The following is a 24,127-nucleotide window of genomic DNA, read 5'->3' on the forward strand; positions in this document are numbered from 1 at the left end:
CCCCCGGCTGTACAAGGAAAGTTTTTCTTTCCGTACTCACATGGGAAATTTGTGTGAAAATTCCATTTTCATCCATATACGATCGGTTCGGGAATGTGACCGTGGGAAGAGATAATATGGATCAAGGCGTCTGGACACCGTGATCGATGGCAGATTTGATGACATTAATTTGTTGCTGAAGTTATGAGCATATTTCTTGATATATATTTTATAGCAAGAGGAGCTATGCTCGAAGAACTTGATTAATTCTTCAGGCACAACAAAAAAAAACCAGAAGCGCCCAACGTGGGGCTCGAACCCACGACCCTGAGATTAAGAGTCTCATGCTCTACCGACTGAGCTAGCCGGGCCTGCCATACTGTGCGCTTCGACCTTCAGCAGATCATCGTCAAATGCCCTTTCTAATGTTGATCCCTCGATTCAGATCGCTCTGTCCGATCCCGTTTCCTTGTGTCAATAAACACCCTCTCCACGAATTCGATCATACGTTTGGTCAGCGATCATTTTGATGGGACAGTTGCGCACACTCCGTACGAAAGAGATCGATGTATTCGCATTCTGTAGCATGTTTCGGAAGCATAAACAGGAACTAAAATCATGATATTCACCGCTTCCAAACACTGCTCAATCCCAGCACGCGTTGCAACTATTCGATTTCCGTAGCAATTGTACCGTCTGTCCAGATTCGATTTACAAACAGCTCGTCGTTGCATCACTATCGATAGAAAACATCACATGCACTTTGCAGCATCACACAAACATCACAAACAAACCACGACGCACTTCGTGCTGTTTCACTCACGCAACCGGTTTCTGTGCCGTGCCGAGATTCCAATTGGAGCCACAATGTCGGGATCGTCAGCGTACGAAATTGGCTACGAATTGTGCCTTTTAGCGGCTAGGATAACAGTTGCTGCACTTACCTTGATCACTTGCCGCTAATATTCCACCGGAAAACAGCATCAACAACACCAAATAATCACAAACACTCATATTGTTTTTTTCTGTACGCGATCACTCCGATTTCCGATCACTACACCTGGACGATGTTTCGTTGTTTTTCCAGCGCGTTTGACATTTGTGCATGTCAACAAGCGTGGCGATGTTTTTTTATGTTGTGCATTGCGATCAAGCCCAAGTAACATTCTGCTTAAATGGACAAAGAAGTTAACGAGCAGATAAAAATGTTATTCAATCAATAGTTTATTCAAAAAGCTTTATCTCACAAACACACACTTTACACGACCAATGGGGGTCGGTACGTTTCGGTTCGTCTACCTTCTTTCCCTTAATGCTTCAATTTTATATCTAAGCCCTACGCAAACGTGATGTGATGTGATTGATAAATACATGTACATCAAATGAAAAAACAAGGAAAGCTGTACCTAGCTCTACTTATCAGAAGCCCTGCAATCGAAATCATTACGAATTATAGCTGATTATGCCGACCATTAAAATTAGTATCCGTTTACAGTTTACATGATTGTTCGAGAATTGTTAAATGATGAGTGGAACGCATGTTATTAATAAATTAGCTTTCGATTACATTTTTAACCTGACGTGTTTCCCCTAAAGCTCCGGTAAACCGGTGTTTCGATGGCACTTACTTGTGGTTGCATACGCATGCGGTTAGCACTCGTGGTTAGTTTAATAGACTGCAATTTTTGGCAAAAGGAATGCAACTCGTCACTACAGCAACGAGTTTATTAAATCATGTAAATGCTTTTCGATAGAGCTTACACACGGACGGCTGTACGTTAAAGAGTTATGAACGCTGAATAGGAAACGTATGGGAAACCAATTATCGTTATAAAAATAACGTTTGTCCCGCTACTGGTAAGAGCAATCGAAAATGCGAACAATCATGATACGAATGAAGATGACAAGTGCACTAGCATAAGCAACCGGGGTCGTTCACTTCATCCGGAGGATGGATCTTGAAACCATGGCTTTCCAGCGCCTGCAGCTCCAATCGTGACCGGTTCGATTCGACCAGCGTGCTCGCAATGTCACGGAACATTTCCTCCAGCCCATCGCCGGTCTTGCACGATGTTTTGTAAGTTGCGCTTATTAGGCTGTGGCACTGCTCGCAAAACGATTCCATATCCGCATCCGTCACCGGTGGATCGTTACTGCTAGATTCTAGGTCTACCTTATTGCCTACGAGAAATATTTTGGCATTCTCAGCATAAGTCACCACGTCCAGCATGTGCTGCGACAGCGCGTGAAAGGAGGATTCGTTGTCCAGCGCAAACACCAGTATAGCGGCCTCGGCAAACTTGTAATAGCTAGAGGTAACCGATGCAACCCGCTCCATACCACCGGTGTCCCACAGTTGAAGCTGAAAGCATCAACAATGTCACGTGAGGGAAAAGAACCGAACGACAGTACAAACACACTCCTCCTACCTTAATCTCTTTGTCTCCCACATTGAATGTCCGTCCAAAGTGATCCAGCCCAAGGGTGGACCTCCGGTCGGTCGATGTTACGAAGTTGTTCGTTGCAAACCGACGGAATATTGAGCTTTTCCCCACACCATACTCGCCACACAGTATGATCTTTTGCTCCGGGATGCGCACCGAAGCCATCATTTCCCCGCAATCGGGAACAGCTGCCGAAGGTTTTTTAGTTAACAAAAAGCAGACGGGACGGCGAGATGATTTTCTAGAGTTTTTTTCTTGATCGCTTTTTGCACTGATTTAATTAATTAGCTTTGACAGTTCTTTATTTTGATCAAACAACAACGGCACCCCCAGCAGGAGCAGTCGTTTATTGTGCACGATTCACAGTTTGAGTGCATCCGATGTGAAGACGTATAAGAAGCATTTTCGATATTTAAGTACCCAGTTTTAATTCTGCCTCTCAGAAGTATTTTTTCTCATAGTTGTAGTAATGTTGATGGAATTTTAGAGCCATAAAAGCATTTGTAGATTCCCAAAAACGCAGACCTGTCATTTAACTGCTCCTGGACAAATCAAAGTACGCGTTTGCGTGTTTCCGGCAAAGTGTCATCATGTTGTCATTGTTGTCATTCTTGTTTTCCCCCTTTTTCCGGTTTACGTGCTTGCTAGTGGACACATTTCGTGAAGGTGCGTGTTATTAACGAGATTTTAAAGGTTTTCCAAAACGAAATGGACAAAAAACCATCGCTACACGGGATCTTGAATATTGTTTCTGTGTTATGAAAGATAAATGAGAATGCTGTGGATTGTGAAAGATGTATAAGTAGCGTTGGTTTGTTGTCGGTTATCGTGCAGGGAACCGGTGGATGCTCGTTGCCGGAATGCTTGGCTGTCAACGTTCCTTCATAAAATTTTCAAGAAAAATGTCTTATTTTTTTATTCTTTGGTGCTTAACATGATTCGGTCTCTTTTCTCGTTGTAGGATAATTCGCCAAAATGGTCCAGCGACTGACGCTTCGACGACGCTTGTCGTACAACACCAAGTCCAACAAACGCCGTATGTACGTATCAATTTACTGCAAGACAACAAAGCTAAAACATCTCGGTTCTACGAAAGAATCATTCCATCTTTGATTATGAACTGTGTACGGAAATAGTTGGAAGATGCGCACATAATAATCGACTTCGTCGGTACACAACTGCCTGGTGTTCCGGCGACTATAGATTTGTGCTAGAAAAAAGTTCTTCATTTGCCATTCGTGCTTCCGAGTGTATTATGGAGCATGATACTTTCCTTGAAGAAAACAGTCCGTGAACAGTGTCTATCTTAAGATTATCAAAATTAGTGACCATACGCACATTTGTTTGCTACCATCGATTCGCTGGTATGTTTCTTGTGTTTCGATGCCCCCTTTTAGTGCCAGAAAAAAATGTTGTTCCTCGTTTGCCTATCCTGATTCGAAGCACTGATGGGTCAGGGTACTTCACATGACGAATACAAAGCTGAAAGTCGATAAAGAGTGATTCTTTAGAGTATTCTGTTCAAGTAATCGTGTGTTTTAATCCCGTGATTCTATTTTCTTTCAGTGTTCGCACGCCTGGTGGACGTCTGGTGTACCTGTATGAGAAGAAACGCCGCACTCTCCCGAAATGCGGTCACTGCAAGAAGGAACTGAGCGGTATCAAGCCATCCCGGCCGTGTGAACGCCCGCGTATGAGCCGCCGTCTGAAGACCGTTACTCGTACGTTCGGTGGTGTACTGTGTCACCGTTGCCTGCGTGAGCGCATCATCCGTGCATTCCTGATCGACGAACAGAAGGTCGTAAAGGTGCTACGCGCTCAGCAACAGGCCAAGCCTGTCAACAAACCAGCCAAGGTTCCGAAGGTCACCAAGCCGACGAAAGCCAGTACCGGCAAATCGAAGTAAGGTGGTGTATGCGTCCCGACGGGTTTAATGCCCGCGCACGCACGAGGATGCCGAAGGATGTTGATGCGCCTGTGTGTGTGTGTACAAGTTAAGAAATCACTCTGAAAAGAACTATAAACACATAACAGTTGGTACGGATGTGGAATCGACTTTTATTTGCTATACAAAACGAACCGAAATCCTCGAATGAAGAAACTGTTTTCTTTCGATGAGAAATTAAGTCAGATTGGGTTTGTAGTTTAGATGTTTACTTTTCTCCCCTTTAAATGCCCTGTACAGCTAAGCTTCCGTGTGACGTAAAAGATTGTTCACTGGACATCTTTCCCCGACAACTCTCTAATGTTATCCCTATTATAAACCACCGGTTAAACAAATGTTCCAAATGCACTTTTCTGATGAATAACGCTAGTAATGCGAGCAGGATGATCATATCGTGGCAGAGGTTCTCCAAATGAAACAATTCGTTCCTCTAAATAGTCCACCGTTCATCGCAGCCGGAACATTTTGAGCCCAACAAATGCGTGGTTTGCGTGCTGATGACTTTTCTGGAAAACAGCATTTGACTTAAACCATATTCTTCGCAATGACACACACTTAGTAAGGTAAGATAGCGGGAACACTGTTGGTCCTTTCCTAACCACCAGTCGGTTACTGTGGAAGGCTAAGCAGCGTCTGTTGGCCAGCGGGCAGATAATTGACGCCACGCGATCGGCTCATCTGGTAGGCAATGTCTTCGGCAGCTTCAATTCGTCGCAGTTCAATCAAACCATCACCAGATTCCTTCAGCGAACGGGCCAACATCTGGGCGGCCTGTGCATCACCCTCGGCAGTAATGATTGCGGCCTGCTTCATCTGTTCCGCCTTCTCGACCATGAACCGAGCCTTCTCCGCTTCCTGCTGGGCAACCTGCTTCATTTCGACGGCTTGCGTGAATTCCTTGCCGAACGTCAGATGCGTGATGGAAATGTCGTCAAGAATCACACCGAACTGTGCCGCACGTTCCATCAGATCGTCCGACACTTTCTGCGATACCATTTCACGCTGTGTGATCAGCTCGCCAGCATCAAACTGGGCCACCACCGCCTTCAAAACTTCCGTCGTAATCGAAGGTAACACGCGCTCATCGTAATCCTGACCCAGGATGGTGTAGATCTTGGGCAACTGGTCCGGAACCGGCCGGAACAGAATACGGAGCGTGATGTTTACGTTCTGCAGATCCTTACTACCGGTCACCACCGGTACGTTGCGTGGTTGGGAGCGAATATCGAAAATAATCGGACGCTGAACCCACGGCACGAAAAAATGTGTTCCTTCGCCGGTCACCAGCTGTTTGACACCAGTGAATCGATCGAAAATTACGGCACGATGTCCTCCATCAACTGCGGAATGGAAGAAACACTATTAGCTACGATTCGGCAGCTAGTAAACAAGAGTCTTCTGCTGCTACATACCGTTATATAACGCCGAGTTTACAACTCCACCGATGACGGCCACTCCTAGACCAAGCTGGCCAATGCGGTTCAAAAACTGTGTTGCCATTCTGAGCTTCTTCTACGATATCTGGAATGTAAATTGAAGGTACAAATGAAATCAACTGGCGCGTTCGACCAAACAAATGAAACACAACAATTGCATCATATTTGGCAAATGAGGTTAGATGTGTTTCTTGTGCCGGAAGAAATATTCGGCAAGCTTTCGTTTCGGATTATTCTTTATGCGACCGCTTGCAAGTTTGGTTGGATAAGGATGGATAGAATGTTGTTAAAAGTAAAATAGTTCCTGAAACGTACTTTACACTTTTCACCGACAGATAAACTTTGCGTAATGCAAAACGTGAACCTGATGCAATTTGAGAACAAAATCAATCTGTCAAGATAACCCGTGCGGCCAAATGAAGTTGCGACACTAGATGCCAGTGTTGCCAGTAGGAACTATTTTTCAAATATCCTTCCCTTTTTTTTCTACAACGATGATTCTAAAATTCGATACACCTCTATATTCAACGGGATGGAATGGTTGAAAGGTTCATTTTTATTGTACATAAATATTTTAGCTTAACGCAGTTGCACTTACGAGTGATACAGGTGGTGTTGAAAGGCAAAACTGATCTCACTTTAGGATAAAAGTCTACACAGTACGAATAAGCTTCAGGAAAATCGGAAACAAATATCACAAAACAAAACAGCAAACGAAATAAAATCATTATCCTACCTAACGTTCCAACCGGCATACCAGAACATCGAATACAATCCAAAGGAACGGACTAAATCGCTTGCCGTCGATGACGAATCATGAATCATCACAGCAAATGATTACGATATGGAGAAATAAATACTTAAGATAAGGACAAGAAATATAGCCACTACCACGACAACGAGAATGAACTTCTCACGCATTGCACGCATAATCATTGAGTTCAGAATCCGGGAAGATCGGCTCAAATCAGCATCCGTCTCACGAAGCTACAATGCAAGAGAATTTCGTTAGCAACGGAATGCATATGCATCGAATGTATTTACCCTTCCTCTCGATCGCTGAATGGTTTCTCGCTGCTGACTAAGGTCGGCCAGAACCTGTGTGCCTATCTGTTCCGTTTCGATCGAAACGCGGTACGCATCGTTCAGATAGTTGCTGGTACGTTCCAACCGTTCCGTATTATCTAGCAACCGCCGTTTCTGGTCCTCCTGTATGCCTATCTCGTCAAAATCATCCACCGATGAATCGTACCCTGCCTTCGATCGGGCCACTTTCGCATTATTGAACTCTTGCTGCAATCGTTTCCATTCGGCCTGATAACAGTTCAATCGTGAGGTGTACGCGGCACGCAAATTCTGTGGAATGTCACGAATCTCCAGTCCGATTTGTTCCAGCAATTCTTGCGATTCTTCCAGCTGGCGGTCGACGTCGGAAATCAGTTTATTGCGTTCCGCTACAAAAGCAATCAAACACACGGTAGGGATTGGTCAACACTGTCCCAGCTTACCATATTTAAGGTGATAAGCGGGTCTCTAGCTTGCCTACCTCCACTTGCAACCGCAATTCGACCAATCTGAGCAGTAATTTCGGCCGTCTGCACGGCATATTGTTGTTCGTAGTCCTGTATCAGCTCCATTGGAAAGATTAAACATTCACAGAAGAAGGATTCCTTCCATATCCCTTTTCGTCACGAAGCACTACAATTTTTTTCTCTTGTCCAATGTTTTCATGCCTGCGCGAGTGACGTTTTGTTCAGGGCTGCTTCACAACCAGTGCATAATTGTCAAACGCATTCAAACCATCCGTTTGCAGTGTCGTATCGATTACAATCGTACAAATGAATGAGGAAATCTTGTTGCGTTGTTCAGTGTTTTTGTTTATTTGAGCCAATTATCTGAATGCGTCTTAAATGCAAATTATTTGTTTCAATACATGATTGGAGTAGACACAAACGATCAAATGGTACCTAAATGATGCATTTCAATCCGTTATCGAATCGTCCATCGAATCGATGTTGCCTTCCAATTCTTCCTCTTCATCGTCCTCGAATCCTGACATCTCACCCTCATCAGCCTCCTCATCGTCATCATCTTCCACCGATTCCATTGCGCTGCATACTTCCGGGTTCGCCTCGCTCAGTCTCCGTATGTTGTTTAGCACAATCTCCATCATGATGTTGCGACACTGATCATCGAACCGGTACGGTAACCATCCATTGCGCTCGTCACACACCGTCCCATTCTTGGGTGAGGGGACTTTTTTCAGCATCTCTTGTATCTTTTTCAGATGAATGTCACAATACTGATAGTATATCACGCGATACGGTGGAACAGTATCCTCGTCGAACGTACTGTTGACGAAATTTTGCTCATCGTCCTTATACAGCGACACCGATTCCGCCATGCGATAGTTCACTTTCGTAAGCGACAGTCGCTTAATTTTGATGCACTCGTGCACCGAACCGATGGAACGCACGCGAAAGTCTAGCAGCTGATAGACGCGTGCCTCGAAATGCTTCCGCGGATCGTACCCATAACGCACCCACGTACCACGCCAAGGACCGTTCACGTAGTAGAAAGCGATGGACGGTAGAATGACACCCAGTGTTTGGGAGCTAAACTCGAGCTTGTTAACGTTGATCAGTGCATTCTTTGTCCATATGGGGCGCGTCTTAAAAGCGGCCCGTACCACATCCACTTCCTGTCCTGTGACGACTTTTTTTGTCAGCATTTGCAGCGCCTGGACAGTGGCTTTCTCTGGAATGGGGTCGGTTAGCGAAAATGTGTTATAGATACCGTACTTTTGCCGCCGTCTTCGGTAACAGTTATCGATCGATGAACTCCTATTTTTCTTCGGCTCACGCAATACGAACGTATTCATTGTATCGTTACGACTGAAATTAATGGGCGGTAGAAAAAACGGAACGTTCGCTGATTTTTCCAAGGGACTTGCTGTGTTGACTCCCTTCGGAACAATTTCATTGTGCACACATTCCACTTTCCCGGTCGTAGGCATATGAAACGCGGGTAGCTGTTGAAAGTCGCACAGTGAATCGAAATTATAGCACCGTCGAACGCAGCCCATAATCTTGACCGAGCTGATGGATCTGTATTCTGGTTGGGATTTTCTACGTTGAACCTTCACCTTCAGCACAAGCCCAGTCGTCGGCCGTCCATCACCATACGCAGGTTTGGAGTAAATGCAGTCTGGGCGGAATCGTAACTCTAGCCGCCGTTTCTCTTGCCCGAATGTCTGTAATGGAGTAATTCTTTCTTAACATTCTCTCCAACAGGAATGGTTTTTCGGGTTCTACTTACGGTACTTATTTCGCGGATGCCTCCCAATGTTTCCACCATGCGATCTGGGTTGCGTACAATTCCAGGATATACGATACACACAAAATTTCTATGAAATTCATGTTCGTAGGCAGTTTTTGAACTGTAATCCATCATTTTTTTCGATAAACCAGGGAGGAATTTCACGATTTCAGCGCAATAGAAAACTACGCGTGAATTGTTTGTTTATTTTCCTTTCCGCTAAACTGACAGGTGGTTGACAGCACACATAAACGTCATGCGCAAAGGAGCGAAGAAAGAAAACCATTTGTGCAAAAATTGATCAACAAAAGCTTGGTAAAATAGAGTTTTTGTGTTATTTTCGATAAGTTCAACATATCGTACGTAATATTGTGTAGTATTCTTGTGTATTGTGAAATAGCGTCTGTATAAAGACAATATATAACTACGTAGTAGTGAGTGTCCTTGGAAAATTAATCGTACCAGGAAGTAGTCCTCAGTATTTGCACAACTGGTGCCACATGTAGTGTTTTTTATAAATCTAATTAGTCGAAACAGGTGAAAAGACAGATACAAAGCTTTGATAATTTCCACTTAAACGAAAAAGGGCATCATGAGAGAAAGAGGTAATGAAAGCAGGCGCTTCAAAGTGCTAGTCTTTTGCGTACTGTTGGGCGTTTCGTGCCTGGTTCCGAAGGTCGAAGCAGTGAAGACAAAAAGTCGCAGCAAAAGCTCGTCTTCGTCATCCTCTTCTGGTCGTGTTTCGAAACCTAGCTCGACCAGCTACAGTAATCCGGGAAGTTTGAGCTACAACAACTACCAAGCGAAACCAGCCCCTGTGAAGCCCGCTCCGAAGCCATCTGCTCCAGTGGATACTTCGAACCAGCGCAATATTGGATGGAATGTGAACAATCAGGCAAAACCAGCAGGTTCCGTTGCGCAGCCTGCTGCCAATAAACCTCCCTATCCGGTACAGTCTAATGCAGCTAAGCCTCCGTACCCGGTACAGGCAACACATAATACACATCAGACCCACTCGGCTCCGGGAGCTCCTCCGCCACCATACTCCCATGGACCACCGCCGCCATATTCGGCCGTGAACAATCCTAACATGAACTCACGCTTCAATGAACAACCGCCAATGTATAGTCCAGGAAATCAAGGTTTCCGACCGGGTCAACCAGGTTTTGGCCAACCGGGCTCGTACGGTCAACCCGGAGGATTTGGTCAACCAATGGGAGGATATGGAGGTTCTGGCTATCATCCTCCAGCAACTGGATTCGGTGCACCCCATGGCACATTCCAGGGTGGTGGCTTTGCTCCACCGGTCAATTATGCTCCAGCACCTTCGTTCCCTGTGGCGGCCATTCCGGTTGGTGCGTACAAACCGCAGAGCTCCGGAATTGGTGTTGGTGGAATTGCAGCTGGTATTGGAACGGGTTTGATAGCAGGAGCTGCTGGATCGGCTCTGTACAATGCGCTTCGTCCGGAGGATCGTGGACGGTACCGTGATAACGGTGTGACAATCATCAACAATCATGCACCAGCAGCACCAGCCGCACCAGCTGCACCGGCTGCCGGGGCAACTCCAGTGGAAGGAGCAGCACCAGCCCCGGTTCAAACTTCCGGTGTTGCTGCTGTACCGAATGCACCTCCAGCATCTGGTACCAACGGTCAATCAGGTGTCCCATTAGCTCCAATGCCTGGAGCTGCCGAGCCCGATAGTTCGAACCCAATGTCTCAAGCACCTGTTCAAACTGCTCCCGCTGAAACGACCACCGTCGATCCAAATGCTAAGCAGTATATTCCACCACCGGGTCAGTATTATCCCGCCACCGGACAGTATGTCCCACCGGGTGAATACGATCCAACAACGGGAATCTTCACACCGGGACGGTACATACCTGAGACGAACATTTTCCAGTCGGGTTTGTACGATCCACTGTCTCAAATGTTTACTCCCGGCCGTTATGACGCCAACGGACAGTTCATCCCGGATCCGGAACATCCACCGCTGTCATTGGCACCGAATAATAGTGCAGCTCCACCGGAAACAGTCACACCCGCCACTGCATCACAGTACAAAACTACGAGTGGAGCCACCATGCAGACGATATCGCTTTTAACGGCCCTTGGGGCATTAATCTTTTCGGGCAGCTTGCGTGTGATTATCTGTTTTTAATTTCCGTCTAGTCCTTAGACTATCGATTACAAATCGATGAATGAAGTATTTGTACGTGCATTTTGGTTAATAGTTTTGCAATAATTTTTTTTTTTTATATTCAAAAAAGACGACTTGGTCGTATCGCTCTTTAGAAACGGTTTAAGCAAAATCTTTTAACAATCGTTTTAGCCATACAATTAGCATGAATAATCTCACCTGAATTGTTCTTCTTCACTCACGCAGCTTCAGAGCATAGCTGAGTTGTCTTTTAAAGGCAAAATGGCCAGCAGCAGTTTTGTCTGCACTGTTGTGTACTGAAACACTTATTTACGATTTGTCAAGTTAACATAGTTCAGGAACATTTTTCGCTTCTGCCACAACTCAAGCGGAGATTTCAACACAAATTCTTTCGATATGTGATCTGCTCAGACTAGCACTAGCTTTACTTCGGTTATAGTATTACAGCACGTGTGATTTGATTGGAGCTATCATCCTTATCAAACGGTTTATACTATGATTATCTTAAATACCTGTGTCTTTTGTTAACATCACGTATATTGAATTGATATAAATTAATAGGAACTGGCAGACACTGTACTAGAAAGTCTTTTACGCGAACGGATCAGTAATGGCAACAATGCCTAGAAAAATAGACGACTTGTTGGATGTCTAAATGTCTTAGGTGTCCCAATCCCGAACTCCTTGATTGTAATCGTCATTGTGATGGCCATTCTTCTTCTATCTCATGCTCTCTGGCAGTACATGGCAGAGGATATTGTAATTTCAGTGATTAGAGTATGACATTTAAATTGTATACTGAAGGATTTTCTCTATTCCGAATGAAGCCAACACATCTATATACTCCAACCGGAAGAACCTTTACCACTCTCTTTACCTGTGCTGTACTTTATTTCAGAAATGTCGTGTCTTAATGTTAGTAGCATTTCAAGCGAACTAATAATGACCGGATATGTTTATATAGAGTAACGTTTACACCAGTGTAGATTGTAAGTGACCACCGTAACAATTACTATACGATGTTCTTGCATTGTCATGTCGCCAAATCGAAGTAAATTTGTAAAAGTTTTTTTTCTTTGTTCGATAGAGCTAGAAATATTATACAACTGTTTACTACACAACGTTGTAGTAATGCATATTTGGGCCATGATATAAAAAAAAACTATCCTTATCTTTTAAAATAGCCTAGATGGGGTATTAAAATTCAAATTTAGATTCCATATTGAGTGTAGTATTGAGTGGCCCCATATGCCACGAGAGCATTCGATTCGCGATTTAGCGTAGCTTGAATCAAAACTACAACAAAAACAGAGGCATGGGTTATATATCTTTTAGAATGCCAACTTTGAATGGTTGACCACCATCGTATTAGTATATTAGACAGGTGACATAGTACAGAAAGCACTAGCAGATCGAAAGGGAAAGTATTTTAAAAAACACTGTTTTTACCACAAACATGCCTGCGCACTTCTGCAAGAACCAGTTCAATTAATTATTTAAATATAAAATTTTATATTGCGGTGATATTAAAACGCTTCGTGGCAAACACCAGAATTGAAAGGCTTTTAAAATTCCATGAAAAATATTTTATGCAACCATCCATGCCATTTTTGTAATCAGCACTTTGTTTGCTCACAGTGAGAGAATGCAACAATAAAATAAAACTTGATGCCAGTATGAGTTCTTCATCGTACTCGCAGAATTAACAATATATCACATGCTCTGCTAACTATTCACCATTCTGCGAAAACTGCGATACACTTAAGCAAGACGTTGCTGAACTTTGCCGATGTGATGAGGTGGATATCATACTCTTGTGTCTTCAAATAGAAGTTTGGAGATGTTGGACGAAATGCTGGAACTTTGGAAAAGGTTAGTTCATGTTCCAACATCGTAACTTAATCTGAACCAGAGAATCAAGATCGTGTCGGGATAGTTTGTTAACTAAATCTGCTAGGTGGCGTTTATCACAATTTCTTTTCTTCTGACGGTAAGATGTGCCAACTGCCTGAGAAACTTCTTTGTTAAACAATGGGGTAATTAAACAATTTATTTCTAAATACAATAAAATATATGCATGATACAGTGATTTTGGTTATTGTGGTGATTCCTAAGCTGCTGGTGGTCGTACTGTTCAAAATGGGACCGGAGAGGCTAACCGCTATCATGCATCGGCTGAATGTAAGGATTTGGGAATAGGAAGAACTACCGGATGAGTAGAAACTGGGTGTCAAACACCCAGTGTACAAAAAGGGCGACAGGTTGGACTGTGCTAACTTCCAAGCCTTCACAGTCCTGAATGCTGCCTTTGAGATCCTGTTCCGAATACTCTTTTGCAGACTTGCGTCCCTTGCTACAGATTTCGTCGGAAGCTACCAGGCGGCGTCCAAATTGACCACCGACTAAATCTTTACTCAACGGCAGATTCTCCATTGCTTCTGCTGAGAGCATCAAATCCCTACGCACATGGTGCGATGAGTGCGTGAGTACCCGAAGGGCGCTGACCGCAGGATCAAAAACTCCTGCGATCCAGAAGATTCCACCCTCACACGAAATTCATGATATTTCGCACATTGATACGTCCGGTAGTCCTCTATGGTCATGACTCTTGGACGATACAGACGGAGGACGCCAACGCTCTCGCCATTTTCAAACCCCAGTCATGTCCCACCAGGAAGGTGCTCGCCAGCGAGCCGTTCGATACAAGACGCAGAGGAGCGCAGCGAGTTGACTTGATCAAGTGGAGCAGAACCTGTCGGAGATCGGATGTAGCCAAGGGTGCTTGAGAACAGCTATGGACCGAACTTCCTAAAAACCGATTGGTCCATGTCAGCAGGACATGCACAACTATGAGCGGACCAAGAAGAAGAAGTAATGTTTCCTAGGCGCACTACTTGCTCATAACCCTTCGGCAAGGATATGTTTGGCCAATTGCCTATCTTTAGGCGTCTTTTATAGCATTTTCAAAATTAAAGATGGCAGCTGTAATTAAAAAGTATTGTGAATTCTGTGGTTTTAAACGGTTTTTGGGAATGTTAATTTTTGGTTTAAAAGAACTGTGTATGGAAATGAAATTGTAGAAAAATAGAGACATAAATGTACACTTTTCCTATTCTTTTTGATGAATCGTACATTACCGAATATTATATGACATTATCTCATATTGTATTGCATTGTTGTATGACTCTGCTTTTTATTATTCTATTGAATAATTGTTTTTTTTACTAAATCATTTCTTCTAATGCGTCCCAATATATGTAGAAGTATTCAAACAACAACAAGGATAATGTCTATGTATTAAATTTTCCGACCTCATTAACCTTTAGCGGGTTCTATTTAAAGAAATCGAATATTGCTCATACCCTGTAAGTCACATTTACTTTCGTTGCTCATATTTTACCCTGAACAGGCCAGTTGACACGAATAAATTATATAACCAAGACGTATCCTGCTCATTTATGTGTGTCTTTTATTTCACTGTAACAAGATGGAGAAGGGAGAATGTTTTACCTTCCTCCCTTTTTCAATTTTCAGACACTGCCGGATGCAAGAAGTTTTGAGCGTTGAATTATTGATCACGGGAAGAATGGCACATGTTGCAGTCCTTGAAAAGCTCGTCTCGGTGCTATTTGTGATGAATAATGGACACGTTAATGCGTTCTATAAGGGTAAACGATCGTTTATTAGACTGCTTGTTTAAGAGACAACGCAAGGCCTCAAACTCGAAATCGTAGACAAATGGTCCACATAATTTTGCTCGAAAAATGAGTTAGACTCTAAAATGGACACTACAAACAATGGCCTGTATATAAACGTCATTGTGAAAGAAATTTAGGCCATCAAATAATTGATGAGCGAAATTTAAATTAATGTAAAATCATTACACACATTTCACAAGTGTTACTTTTTCTCTCGAGCACCTATCCAGGAGCCTGAGGTCAATGGTACAATTTTTAAATAGTCCGCACCGGTTGAAACTCACCCAGCGGAGGTCCCTGTTATTAGAGGGTCCACCAGTGGTTTCGCCCACCAAATGATAGTGTTTATCCACTATCGAAAGCAAAGCCACGGTGGCCACTTTGGACCGCGTGCAGTGGAACGAAATTACAACCAGGGGAAACCCACTAAACAGCCTGTTTAAACGATGAGCTGCTGTAATTAGGTCGGAGAAAACTCACACCAGGCGATTGAAACCGGCGGCCAGTGTCTAGTGTCGGATGAAAAATGGAACCTGTCATGCACTAGGGGACACTAGGGACACTGGTGGGGGTTTTGGATGATGCAGTAACAGCCCTCCCCGTGGCAGGCAAGGTGTTGGTGACCCGTGACAGAAAACAAATTTTCCCATCGTCGGAAACAATTGGGTTTTCCTTTTCTCTCTCTCTCTCTCTCTCTGTCGCGTCATGTCTGTTCGCTGTCAACCGGTGTGACCTCCTCGAAATGACTCGCTAACCGGTGTCATGTGTGGTACACCCCATGTGAAAGGGTGTTGAAAATTGTCATTAGAATCAATCGATCCAGCGTTACTAATGCACCAAGCGGAATGGGACGGCCGAATCGAACCATCTGGAACGGTTCCGGTATTTAAAATAATTTATTGAATTTTAAAGGCCAACACAAAAACAAAAACCGACACCGCACAAGGCTCCACGGTACGAATTGCGTTTACTAATTCTTGTTTTACATTGTTATGATGCTAATGCCACGCGGTCGTCCTCCGTGACGCCATTAGTACATATTTAATCATACCCAAACAGATGATAAAAAAATGTGCAAATGAAGATGAAAGTTTCCGATACCGATTCGAGTTCCGCCAGTATAAAACGCTTATAAAAGATCGCAATCAGGTGGTGTGATGCAAAAATTGGGTCGCTTCGCGTCCGGAACCCAGACGGCCGACCTACAGACAGCCAGGAAGAACTCGTAAGTATTGGAGTATCGCTTTCCATACTTGCTTAGTCGCTGTCACTGTGTGTCATGTGTTCGTCGCTTCGACGCTGACCATCATCATCATCACCCGTTCACAACCACAGACGCGTACTACCAGGGACGCTGACCGTTGAAGGTGAAAGGACACTCGCGATATTGGGTAGGGTGGACAAAAGAATACCTACACCCATATGTTATGTAGGTGTGTGTGCGTGTGCGTTGGTTCACATACGGAGCGAGAGCGGCGTTTAGTATCATGCTACTATAGCGTATGGTTCCGTGCGAGTTCCTGCGCGTCCTCGCACATCGAACATCGAGGATCAATTATTCAGCCCTGGGTCTTGCCGCGGTAAAAAAGCAAACGCCATCGCCATCGGCAAACAGTGAGAGTCGGCATTTCCTGCGGTGCGCACACGCTTATCTGCGTCACCGGTTTCGTTTTCCTGTTCCGGTGTCCGGATGTGCGCATTGTTGTTTTAGGGGTATTGTGTTCAATTTCTTGCTAGTGTTCACGTGCTTCTTAACAGTTGATCTGACGTTAATCGGTCCGTGCTGACGAAGATGATCTTCAAATTCTGCGATGCTTTGGATATCAGACAAACAAAGTTCGTGCTAGTTTTCGACTGTGGTGTAATGACGTTTGTGCAAACTGTTTGGGACACGATATGATTCATCCGAATCGATCAAGACCCTGTGTACACGAGAGAAGATGGTGGAAAGTGCGCGTGAAAGACAATTAGTGACGGCATGCTGCTATGAGTACATGGTCCGCGGATGCTCGTATGCGTGATCCTCATGCCAGCGATAGTTCATCCGGGGCTCCGGAAGGCCACCAGGATTGACAATTTGAATGAAATGTATCGATTTTTCATTGTCATACAGAGAGAAAGAGAAAGAGAAATGACTGTTGCGGTGAATGGCTATTAACTCGACCGTTTTGTGGCTGTGTGTTTTTTGTGCGCGTGTTTGCGGAGCAGATTACGTTTATTATCGGTTCCATTAGCCAACGAGACCTTTTACAATTTGTTTTCTTAAGGCGTGAAAACCAGTGAACCCCATCGGTTTGTGTGAATGTAATGGGAAATGTAATGGAAAACCCGCGTACCGCTACGAAACATCTCGATCGTATAGAATGATGTGTGGTGATAAAATCGGCCGTATCTCGTGAGGTTTTACAGGAATGAAGTTTTTATCAAGGGCCAACTGCTCCTCCACAGAGAACTCGTACAAACAACGTTTCGTGTCATAACGTGTCCTCGGGCAGACATTTGTATGAATGAGAAATGTTTATAATTTATATAGGTTGAAGGAAATCTCATTTACTTCCAATCGGATTCCAGCACTGCATCAAGAATTCCAATGCTCCCGCCTTTTTTTGCACCACACTAGAACCACCGGAAGGTCGTCTACAGGCCGGACTAGGCGGATTGTGTTGGAACGGCAACATAATTTCATCAATGTTTCATTGCTTTAGATTCACTTTCGATTAGTCGATTGTCCATTCCGTTGATTCCATTCGTTCACTTCCTTTTTTTTCTACGCCGACCTGGCAGGAAAGATTCACCACCCGGGGGGTCCCATGGTGATCGTTGCGGTGGTGTGATGAGTGCGAGAGTTCGGTATCTCTCGCGTGTATGATGGAAGTTCACTCCGTTGACAGCATTTCCCAAAGCCAAAACATGATTAATGTTTGATGCCGTTTACTTTCCCCCCTCCCAGGCCACGGTGGGTTAGATCACGCATCGTGTGGGTGTTTGAGAGTGCCGTCATTCTTAAAACAAATGCACCACTAGGATGTACGACTAATACGACTTGTGCAATAGTATTTGCTGAATCATCGGGCTTTTGTCCCCGATAGGACTGGGTAACCCCAGGTTTTTTGTGTGTGTGCTTTCCTGTTGTTCTGCGTTTTTCCACTTTGTTTACTTTGAAGTTTCAATCCAGGCATGGAGGGCCAGGTGAACGTGAAGTTCGTGTTTGGCCGAGTTTTCCGATCTCCTCTCCTGCCGACCGGGTCCAGGAAAATCCCAACCTCCGAGCTTAATGTAACCCGCGCTAGCTCAATCAGACTTGATGGTTTGTTTTGACAGAATAATGTCACTTTCATCGAGTTATAATTGTGTTTACTCCGAGCGAGCTGAGCATGCACAAGACAAGCTCGTCTAAGTGGTTGAGTGGGTGAGAGCCGAGAGTGGAGCAGGTTCCGTCTCCGGTTCTAATCGGGGTATCGTGTCCGTGCCGCGTGTCCATGGGCGCTTCACGTGTGTAACGCAGACCTTCGGATATAGACAAACAACTATTAAATGCTGGTGCTTGGATGACATTTTTCCCTTCTCTGCTGTGCGGCAGAAGTTCCACTAAAGCTAGTATAGTTCTTGAAGTATATCCCCAAAACAATATAAATTATTTTGTCAAAAGCATCAAAAACTTTGTTCAAAAAGTACGATAGCATAGTGCAAAATACCACCAGTGACAGGCTGAACGTGAACATGTATCAGTACAGGGAGGTTCATACACTAACAATTACTAATAGTAGTGTAGCGTGGCGATAAAGATCAGTGCGGTTGGAGAATTGGTTGATCACTTCCATCAATGCGTCATCCGTGGGACCGCGAGTACAGCTGCAACTAATTGATTTCGTAAAACCTTTTGCACAACAACAATTAACTCGAATGGATAATGGGTATTTGTCTAGATACAGGTAAGCCATTTTCTGGAAATGATCAAGTTGCGTTTGATAGCGTCAACGATAGCGTTATTAAAGGGTATTGTTCCTAGAGTATGTCATAATGTATGTATTTGTTTTAAAACAATTTTGACATTTTATCTACTGTTGCTTAACAAAAATGTACATAAAGAAGCATTACATGCGTCTACAGTTCGCTGTGATCATACAGTTTTTGAATATGCGCCTGGCAGTTATGCAATATTTTTTTTATAGCACATCCTGGGAATGGTGGAAAATGTTGCAATGACAAACAAATGCTTTCTTTCGCTAGTTTTCATTGTTACTTCGCTTGCTTTGTTATTTGCAGAAAAAAACAACACTGCGTCCGACATAGAGGACCCAGACTGGAAAGGCGGTGGACCGAGCACGCGTTCCGCCGTGGTACGCACCCCCAAAAGTGCCATAACCGGGATGCAGAACACCGGCAAGGTGAAGTTCGATCCACCGAAAGTGCCCGTCATATTCGTGCTAGGTAACAAAAATCCTTGACGACACCAACATCAGTGCGGAAGGTTTAAAGTGTTCCTTGCTGTATCATGTCCCTAACACGCTTCCCCTAGGTGGCCCCGGTAGTGGTAAAGTAACGCACTGCGATACTCTGATGCAGGAGCGCCGCGGTGTTACGCACATCAACATGATGGACCTGCTGCAACAGTACGCCATCGGGAATGGTAAGTCTGCAATTTGCTTAATCGAAAACAAATACCCTTCACGTGAGCGGCCGGGAATAAGCCATTAAATCGACGTTGTTGGAATATTTTAAACTACTCTCCAGTTTTTAATGGTACCAATAGGTTACCGGGTAAGATAGGCAAGGTACGTCATAGCGTGTGGGCAAATAAAAATCGATATATCCGTAATTATTACCCGTTGACAAATTGACAAAGAGCGAAACGGTTACGAGCGTGTATTAGCGTCATCTTTCCGGTTCCGGTTTTGGTGGTGTGTATTGTTGTACTTGGCAGGAGCCGACTGTCCTCGAGCCCCGGGAGATAATTGCGGCATGAACTTTTCATGGACTTCTTCGAACCGGGCGACGAATTGGTACCGCTCGAAGAAGTAACTCGCACCAGGCAGTGGGGTTACCGTGACCACTGGCAGAACTTTCTCGATCGATTTCCGATAGCCCTTGATTTGCTTTCGATTGTGTGCCGCGTAACAACCGGGTGGGACACTCGGCGGGGTAGAAAATGGGAAGAAAAGCGAGAACGGGACCCTGGTTGATAAATTAATCAAATATTGATTAAGGTCAAATAGCGCACATAACACAATCATTTAACCGATACGCCACATTACCATATGTGACGGCACGGTACGGTGTGCCGCGTGGAAAAACCTTTCAAGGTCTTGACAACCATCGTGCCTGCCCGGTTGATCACAATCAAGCAAACCAAGCAGCATGGGGCAAAAGCATGACCAAGTGTTTCGTAACGTAACGTACTGTCTCTCCACCGCAGATATGCAAGACTTCTCCCAGCTTTCCTCGCGAACGGTCACCGAGGTACTGATGCTGGAAATGAAAATGTCACCAGCTGCCAAAACCTACCTTGTATCCGGATATCCACGATCGATGCGGGACGTCGTCGAGTACTCGGAAAAGGTAAGGTGATGTTAGCAACTTAATGTACTTCCGAAAGTGGAAAATCGATTGATTTTCCAGGATGCAAATTTGTCCTAGCAATACAAAAGGATACAACAAGCTGCTGACAGTTTGTTTGTCCAAGTCATTAAAGCCCCTCCCACATGCACACAAACACACACCCGCACATCAGTGTCCCTCAGTAAATGGCCTGCTGGAAATAATTCTGAAGTCTATGAATAGATATTCAATTCCGCTTTCACCGGGCGCAGGGGTAGTCGTTTGACCTTGATGAAAAGGCCCCAGTTCCCACAGGCTAAAACCGTATGGGTTTGGGTCTCGGTGTGACTCTCGTTACAGATCCAGGTAATCAACGGTGTGATACTGATATCTTGGCGCCAGGCCATACTACAGAAGCAGATCGATTACGGTGCCAAGCTGGGCCATGTGGTACTCTCGTTGGCCAAGATGGAGCTGGAGAACTTCTTCAAGAACGTCATGCCCGTGGCGGACTACTTCGACCAGAGCGATATGCTGATCGCGGTAAGTGCTGTTCGTGCGGTCCCGCTGGCCAACACCGGCTGTCACTGATCATCGTCGTTCCACGCACATTCCAGATAAACGGTGAGCGATCGCCATCGGAGGTGTACAAAGACTTTCGCACCGCCGTACTAGACATACTCGGTGCGCAAGAAAATCAGGAAGCACTGTTAAATGGAGTCGCAGGTATGGGCAGGGGCGTAGATGACATACCCGGCAGTATAGTTAGTGTAGACACGGCACCTAGTCAACCTAAGGTCATTGCAGCTCCCGCACATCAAGTAGAATTAAATCATACTCGCACGCCTCCGCCCCCAGCAAATGGTGCCCGACCGTCGAATGCGGTGGACCAGATGGCGCGCCCCACGTCGCACGGGTTGCTACACCGGCAACAGTCACGTACCAGCCTGCACCAGACAACTGGCGAGACGGCCACCGTGGGTGGGTATGGTGAGGCATCGCCCGAACGTTTCCGACACCGTGGATCCCTGCCACCGCCTGTGATCTGGGTGATTGGAGGTCCTGGCAGTAATAAAGCTACGCTGTGTCTAAAGGCGGTAGGAACCAATCCCGGCTGGGGTCATTTCAGGTAACGAGACGATGGCGAATTTGTGTCACAAAACGAGAAAGATATTCATTACATTGCTGTTGGTGGTTTTCTCGATAGTGTGGGGCGATCGTTGCGAGCTGTGGCCGAATCAGGACCACGCGTAGGGTCGGATAACTACGCGGTGAAGGAAGCGATAACGGCGGGCGAGATGGTACCGAAGAAATCGCTGGACGCGTTGATACAGGGTCAGCTGATGCAGCTGGCCGAAAAGCGCGGAGTTATCATCGATGGATATCCCCGGGACATGGAGCAGGTCGCCGATTTCGAGCGAAAGGTTAGAGCCATCGTAGCGTAGTTGTGAGGACAGACCCAATAACTTGACTCTCTACTCCTGCACGTAGTACAACCAAAAGCCTCCAATAATTCTGCTGGACTGCTCGAAGCTGCAGCTCGGACGTGGGCGACTGGATGACACCGTGTCTTCATTTCGCCGCCGATTGGAGCTGTTCCGGGAGCTAACGCTTCCGATGCTCAAAGAGATGGATACCGCGGGTCGGCTCACCATCGTAAGTAGTGTGATCTGTTCCAACAGTTCAAATTCATTGTCACAAAGTCAAAGAACGTCCTCCATGTGCGGGCGTGTGTGGTTTGGCACGGAGGAATCGTTCCATCACCATCAATTTCATCAATACATTATTAATCATTCGAACTGTGTCAATCGGAACTGTCCTTCCCGTTCTCATGCAGCAGTTGGTGTTTGTATATGATTCATCACACATACACACACACACACGAACGCCTCCGCAACCACTCAAATTAGCCTAGCCTTCACCCGATGCCTTTAACCTTCCCCCCGGGTTTGCTTCTCGTTCAAGGTTGACGGAGACACGGACAGCCCATCGGTACAGCGCGAGTTCGAGCGGATCGTTCGCGCCAACATGGAGCGGGTGTTGAACTCCGGCCTCGCCGAGACCGACCCCGACAGGAACGATGACATTCCGCCGGTGCAAATAGGCACCTTCAAGACCGTGCTGCAACAGACGCAGCGTAACAGCATGGATGCGATCGTGCAAGACCTCGACACGGAAATGCCGGGCGCGGTACCAACGATTAGCCATCACGTGAGTCTTGCTAACGGGCACCTCCCGGGAAGTGGTAAGCCGGGCCCGGCCAAGAACGGGTACGTCCCGAACGGGCGTCCCAATTTCCGCAACATGCTGGAGGAAGCGGACAGCTACCCGATAGATTCACACATCTAGTGCGTGCGCTGGCAAGATGGCGGATGGAGATTGACAGCAATAAGTACAAAAGTCTGCTCCACGCCATTTCGGCACGGGGATTGTATGGAAGAGCAATTTATATGTTAAAAACCAGCCGATCGTATCTCAATGAAATAGGGGACACGCGGTACGAAGCGGTGTCTGCATAGCTTTAAAAATGAGAAACGGTCTAGAAAGTGCGGAATTAAAAAAGATGAAAGTTCGGTATCTTATCTTGGCATTGTGCCAAATAAACAAGTATAAGAGTTAAACCAAGAGCATAACGTTACGGTACGGTAAGGGATGTGGAAAAGAATGAACGAAGGGAACGATAGGTTCTGAACCTTTATTTCCATTGTGAAGCAAGCGGGAACAGGTCGATAGATAAGGTAGGACTCACGTTTTAGTAGCATCATGCTGTATAGAAGCATACTACACTACTGTGTTTCGTTTTTTACGATAATCCGAACATTTCGAACATTGTTTGAATAGGTCAAACAGCATTTGTTTACTGCATATTGTTACAGTACGGTATAATAAAATCAAATCTTCTAGCCCTTTTCGTTAGAAATTGCAGCAGTAATGTGTGTTGTTTTATTACAGCGTTTGTGTTTGTGTGGCGCAATTAGTAATCATACACACACGCTCGGTGCGGTTTAGTAACGGTGGATGTTTTCGTTAAAAATATGAATGATTTAAAAATACCATTATACATTGCACACACGAAAAAAAGTGGATGACACAGACCAGACATCTGAGTCCGAGTATTTCAACTGCGCATTCTCCAAAACCGATAATGACCATCTCATTTTCTCCTGCCATTTTAAAGCGTGTCCTGCGTCTCTTTTAGCTGTCCTTTGTGGAGACTTTACTCGCACACCATTTACCGCAAAACAATATTCTCTCTCACTCTCGCGGTTCCTCTCACTCTCACCGATCGTTAGCAAATGGCAGTGCAAGTATCTCCTGAATGAGCAGGAAAAAATGTGTTTGACGAGCGTACCATTTCCTGCCATCAGTAAATGCAGCGCTGATGTAAACAAACTGATTGGAGTACCGCGAGACAGTCAACGATAGCGGGGTGTTTTTCGTTGTGTTGTTACGGAGCCAAAAGGATATTTTACACTGGTGTAGTTAGTTTATTGTAATTGGTCCACATTCTGCTTAACACAGGAGTGTCTGAGGTGCGTTCTAGTGCAATATTTAAAGCTTGTGTTTAGTTATTAGATCATGCTAAAGTGATACATTGCGAGGTCCTT

The 24,127-nt window shown here is 45.1% G+C and overlaps 8 protein-coding genes and 1 non-coding gene across 9 annotated transcripts in view; 3 read left to right on the top strand and 6 right to left on the bottom strand.

Annotated features, from left to right (window-relative positions):
• Positions 1–1,056, bottom strand: part of LOC128301272 (bone morphogenetic protein receptor type-1B) — a 117,615-nt gene extending 116,559 nt beyond the window's left edge. The window contains exon 1 of the mRNA XM_053037661.1: positions 924–1,056. Coding sequence (XP_052893621.1) covers positions 924–993 — 70 coding nt within the window. The 5' untranslated portion in view covers positions 994–1,056. The remainder of the gene's footprint in view (positions 1–923) is intronic.
• Trnak-cuu (transfer RNA lysine (anticodon CUU)) lies at positions 278–350 on the bottom strand. Its single transcript has one exon. It is a non-coding gene; the product is annotated as a tRNA-Lys (tRNA).
• Positions 1,057–1,195: 139 nt separating the features above from the next.
• LOC128303358 (ras-related protein Rab-30) lies at positions 1,196–2,685 on the bottom strand. Its single transcript, XM_053040289.1, has 2 exons — positions 2,409–2,685; positions 1,196–2,341 (listed from the first exon to the last, which is right to left on the bottom strand). The coding sequence occupies exons 1-2, from the start codon at positions 2,589–2,591 to the stop codon at positions 1,892–1,894; spliced, it is 633 nt and encodes a 210-aa protein (XP_052896249.1). The 5' UTR covers positions 2,592–2,685; the 3' UTR covers positions 1,196–1,891.
• A 331-nt stretch (positions 2,686–3,016) lies between these two features.
• Positions 3,017–4,467, top strand: LOC128301952 (60S ribosomal protein L34-like). The gene is made up of 3 exons (XM_053038637.1): positions 3,017–3,089; positions 3,385–3,463; positions 3,990–4,467. Exons 2-3 carry the CDS (start codon positions 3,399–3,401, stop codon positions 4,327–4,329), a joined length of 405 nt encoding a protein of 134 aa, XP_052894597.1. The 5' UTR covers positions 3,017–3,089; positions 3,385–3,398; the 3' UTR covers positions 4,330–4,467.
• A 104-nt stretch (positions 4,468–4,571) lies between these two features.
• Positions 4,572–6,119, bottom strand: LOC128301786 (protein l(2)37Cc). Its single transcript, XM_053038415.1, has 2 exons — positions 5,781–6,119; positions 4,572–5,708 (listed from the first exon to the last, which is right to left on the bottom strand). Exons 1-2 carry the CDS (start codon positions 5,866–5,868, stop codon positions 4,978–4,980), a joined length of 819 nt encoding a protein of 272 aa, XP_052894375.1. The 5' UTR covers positions 5,869–6,119; the 3' UTR covers positions 4,572–4,977.
• A 220-nt stretch (positions 6,120–6,339) lies between these two features.
• On the bottom strand, positions 6,340–7,486 carry LOC128301709 (vesicle transport through interaction with t-SNAREs homolog 1A). Its single transcript, XM_053038303.1, has 3 exons — positions 7,351–7,486; positions 6,849–7,258; positions 6,340–6,791 (listed from the first exon to the last, which is right to left on the bottom strand). Exons 1-3 carry the CDS (start codon positions 7,439–7,441, stop codon positions 6,642–6,644), a joined length of 651 nt encoding a protein of 216 aa, XP_052894263.1. The 5' UTR covers positions 7,442–7,486; the 3' UTR covers positions 6,340–6,641.
• Positions 7,487–7,679: 193 nt separating this feature from the next.
• Positions 7,680–9,307, bottom strand: LOC128301708 (general transcription factor 3C polypeptide 5). Its single transcript, XM_053038302.1, has 2 exons — positions 9,123–9,307; positions 7,680–9,057 (listed from the first exon to the last, which is right to left on the bottom strand). Exons 1-2 carry the CDS (start codon positions 9,255–9,257, stop codon positions 7,786–7,788), a joined length of 1,407 nt encoding a protein of 468 aa, XP_052894262.1. The 5' UTR covers positions 9,258–9,307; the 3' UTR covers positions 7,680–7,785.
• A 106-nt stretch (positions 9,308–9,413) lies between these two features.
• LOC128301707 (collagen alpha-1(I) chain-like) lies at positions 9,414–12,953 on the top strand. Its single transcript, XM_053038301.1, has one exon. The coding sequence runs from the start codon at positions 9,715–9,717 to the stop codon at positions 11,281–11,283; it is 1,569 nt and encodes a 522-aa protein (XP_052894261.1). The 5' UTR covers positions 9,414–9,714; the 3' UTR covers positions 11,284–12,953.
• A 5,938-nt stretch (positions 12,954–18,891) lies between these two features.
• LOC128304524 (uncharacterized) lies at positions 18,892–22,868 on the top strand. The gene is made up of 9 exons (XM_053041718.1): positions 18,892–18,913; positions 19,248–19,412; positions 19,501–19,611; positions 20,398–20,540; positions 20,880–21,062; positions 21,137–21,648; positions 21,727–21,943; positions 22,011–22,175; positions 22,485–22,868. The coding sequence occupies exons 1-9, from the start codon at positions 18,892–18,894 to the stop codon at positions 22,866–22,868; spliced, it is 1,902 nt and encodes a 633-aa protein (XP_052897678.1).
• The last annotated feature ends 1,259 nt before the right edge of the window (positions 22,869–24,127 follow it).

Source organism: Anopheles moucheti, chromosome 3 (assembly GCF_943734755.1).
Source record: "Anopheles moucheti chromosome 3, idAnoMoucSN_F20_07, whole genome shotgun sequence".
Lineage (NCBI taxonomy): Eukaryota > Metazoa > Arthropoda > Insecta > Diptera > Culicidae > Anopheles > Anopheles moucheti.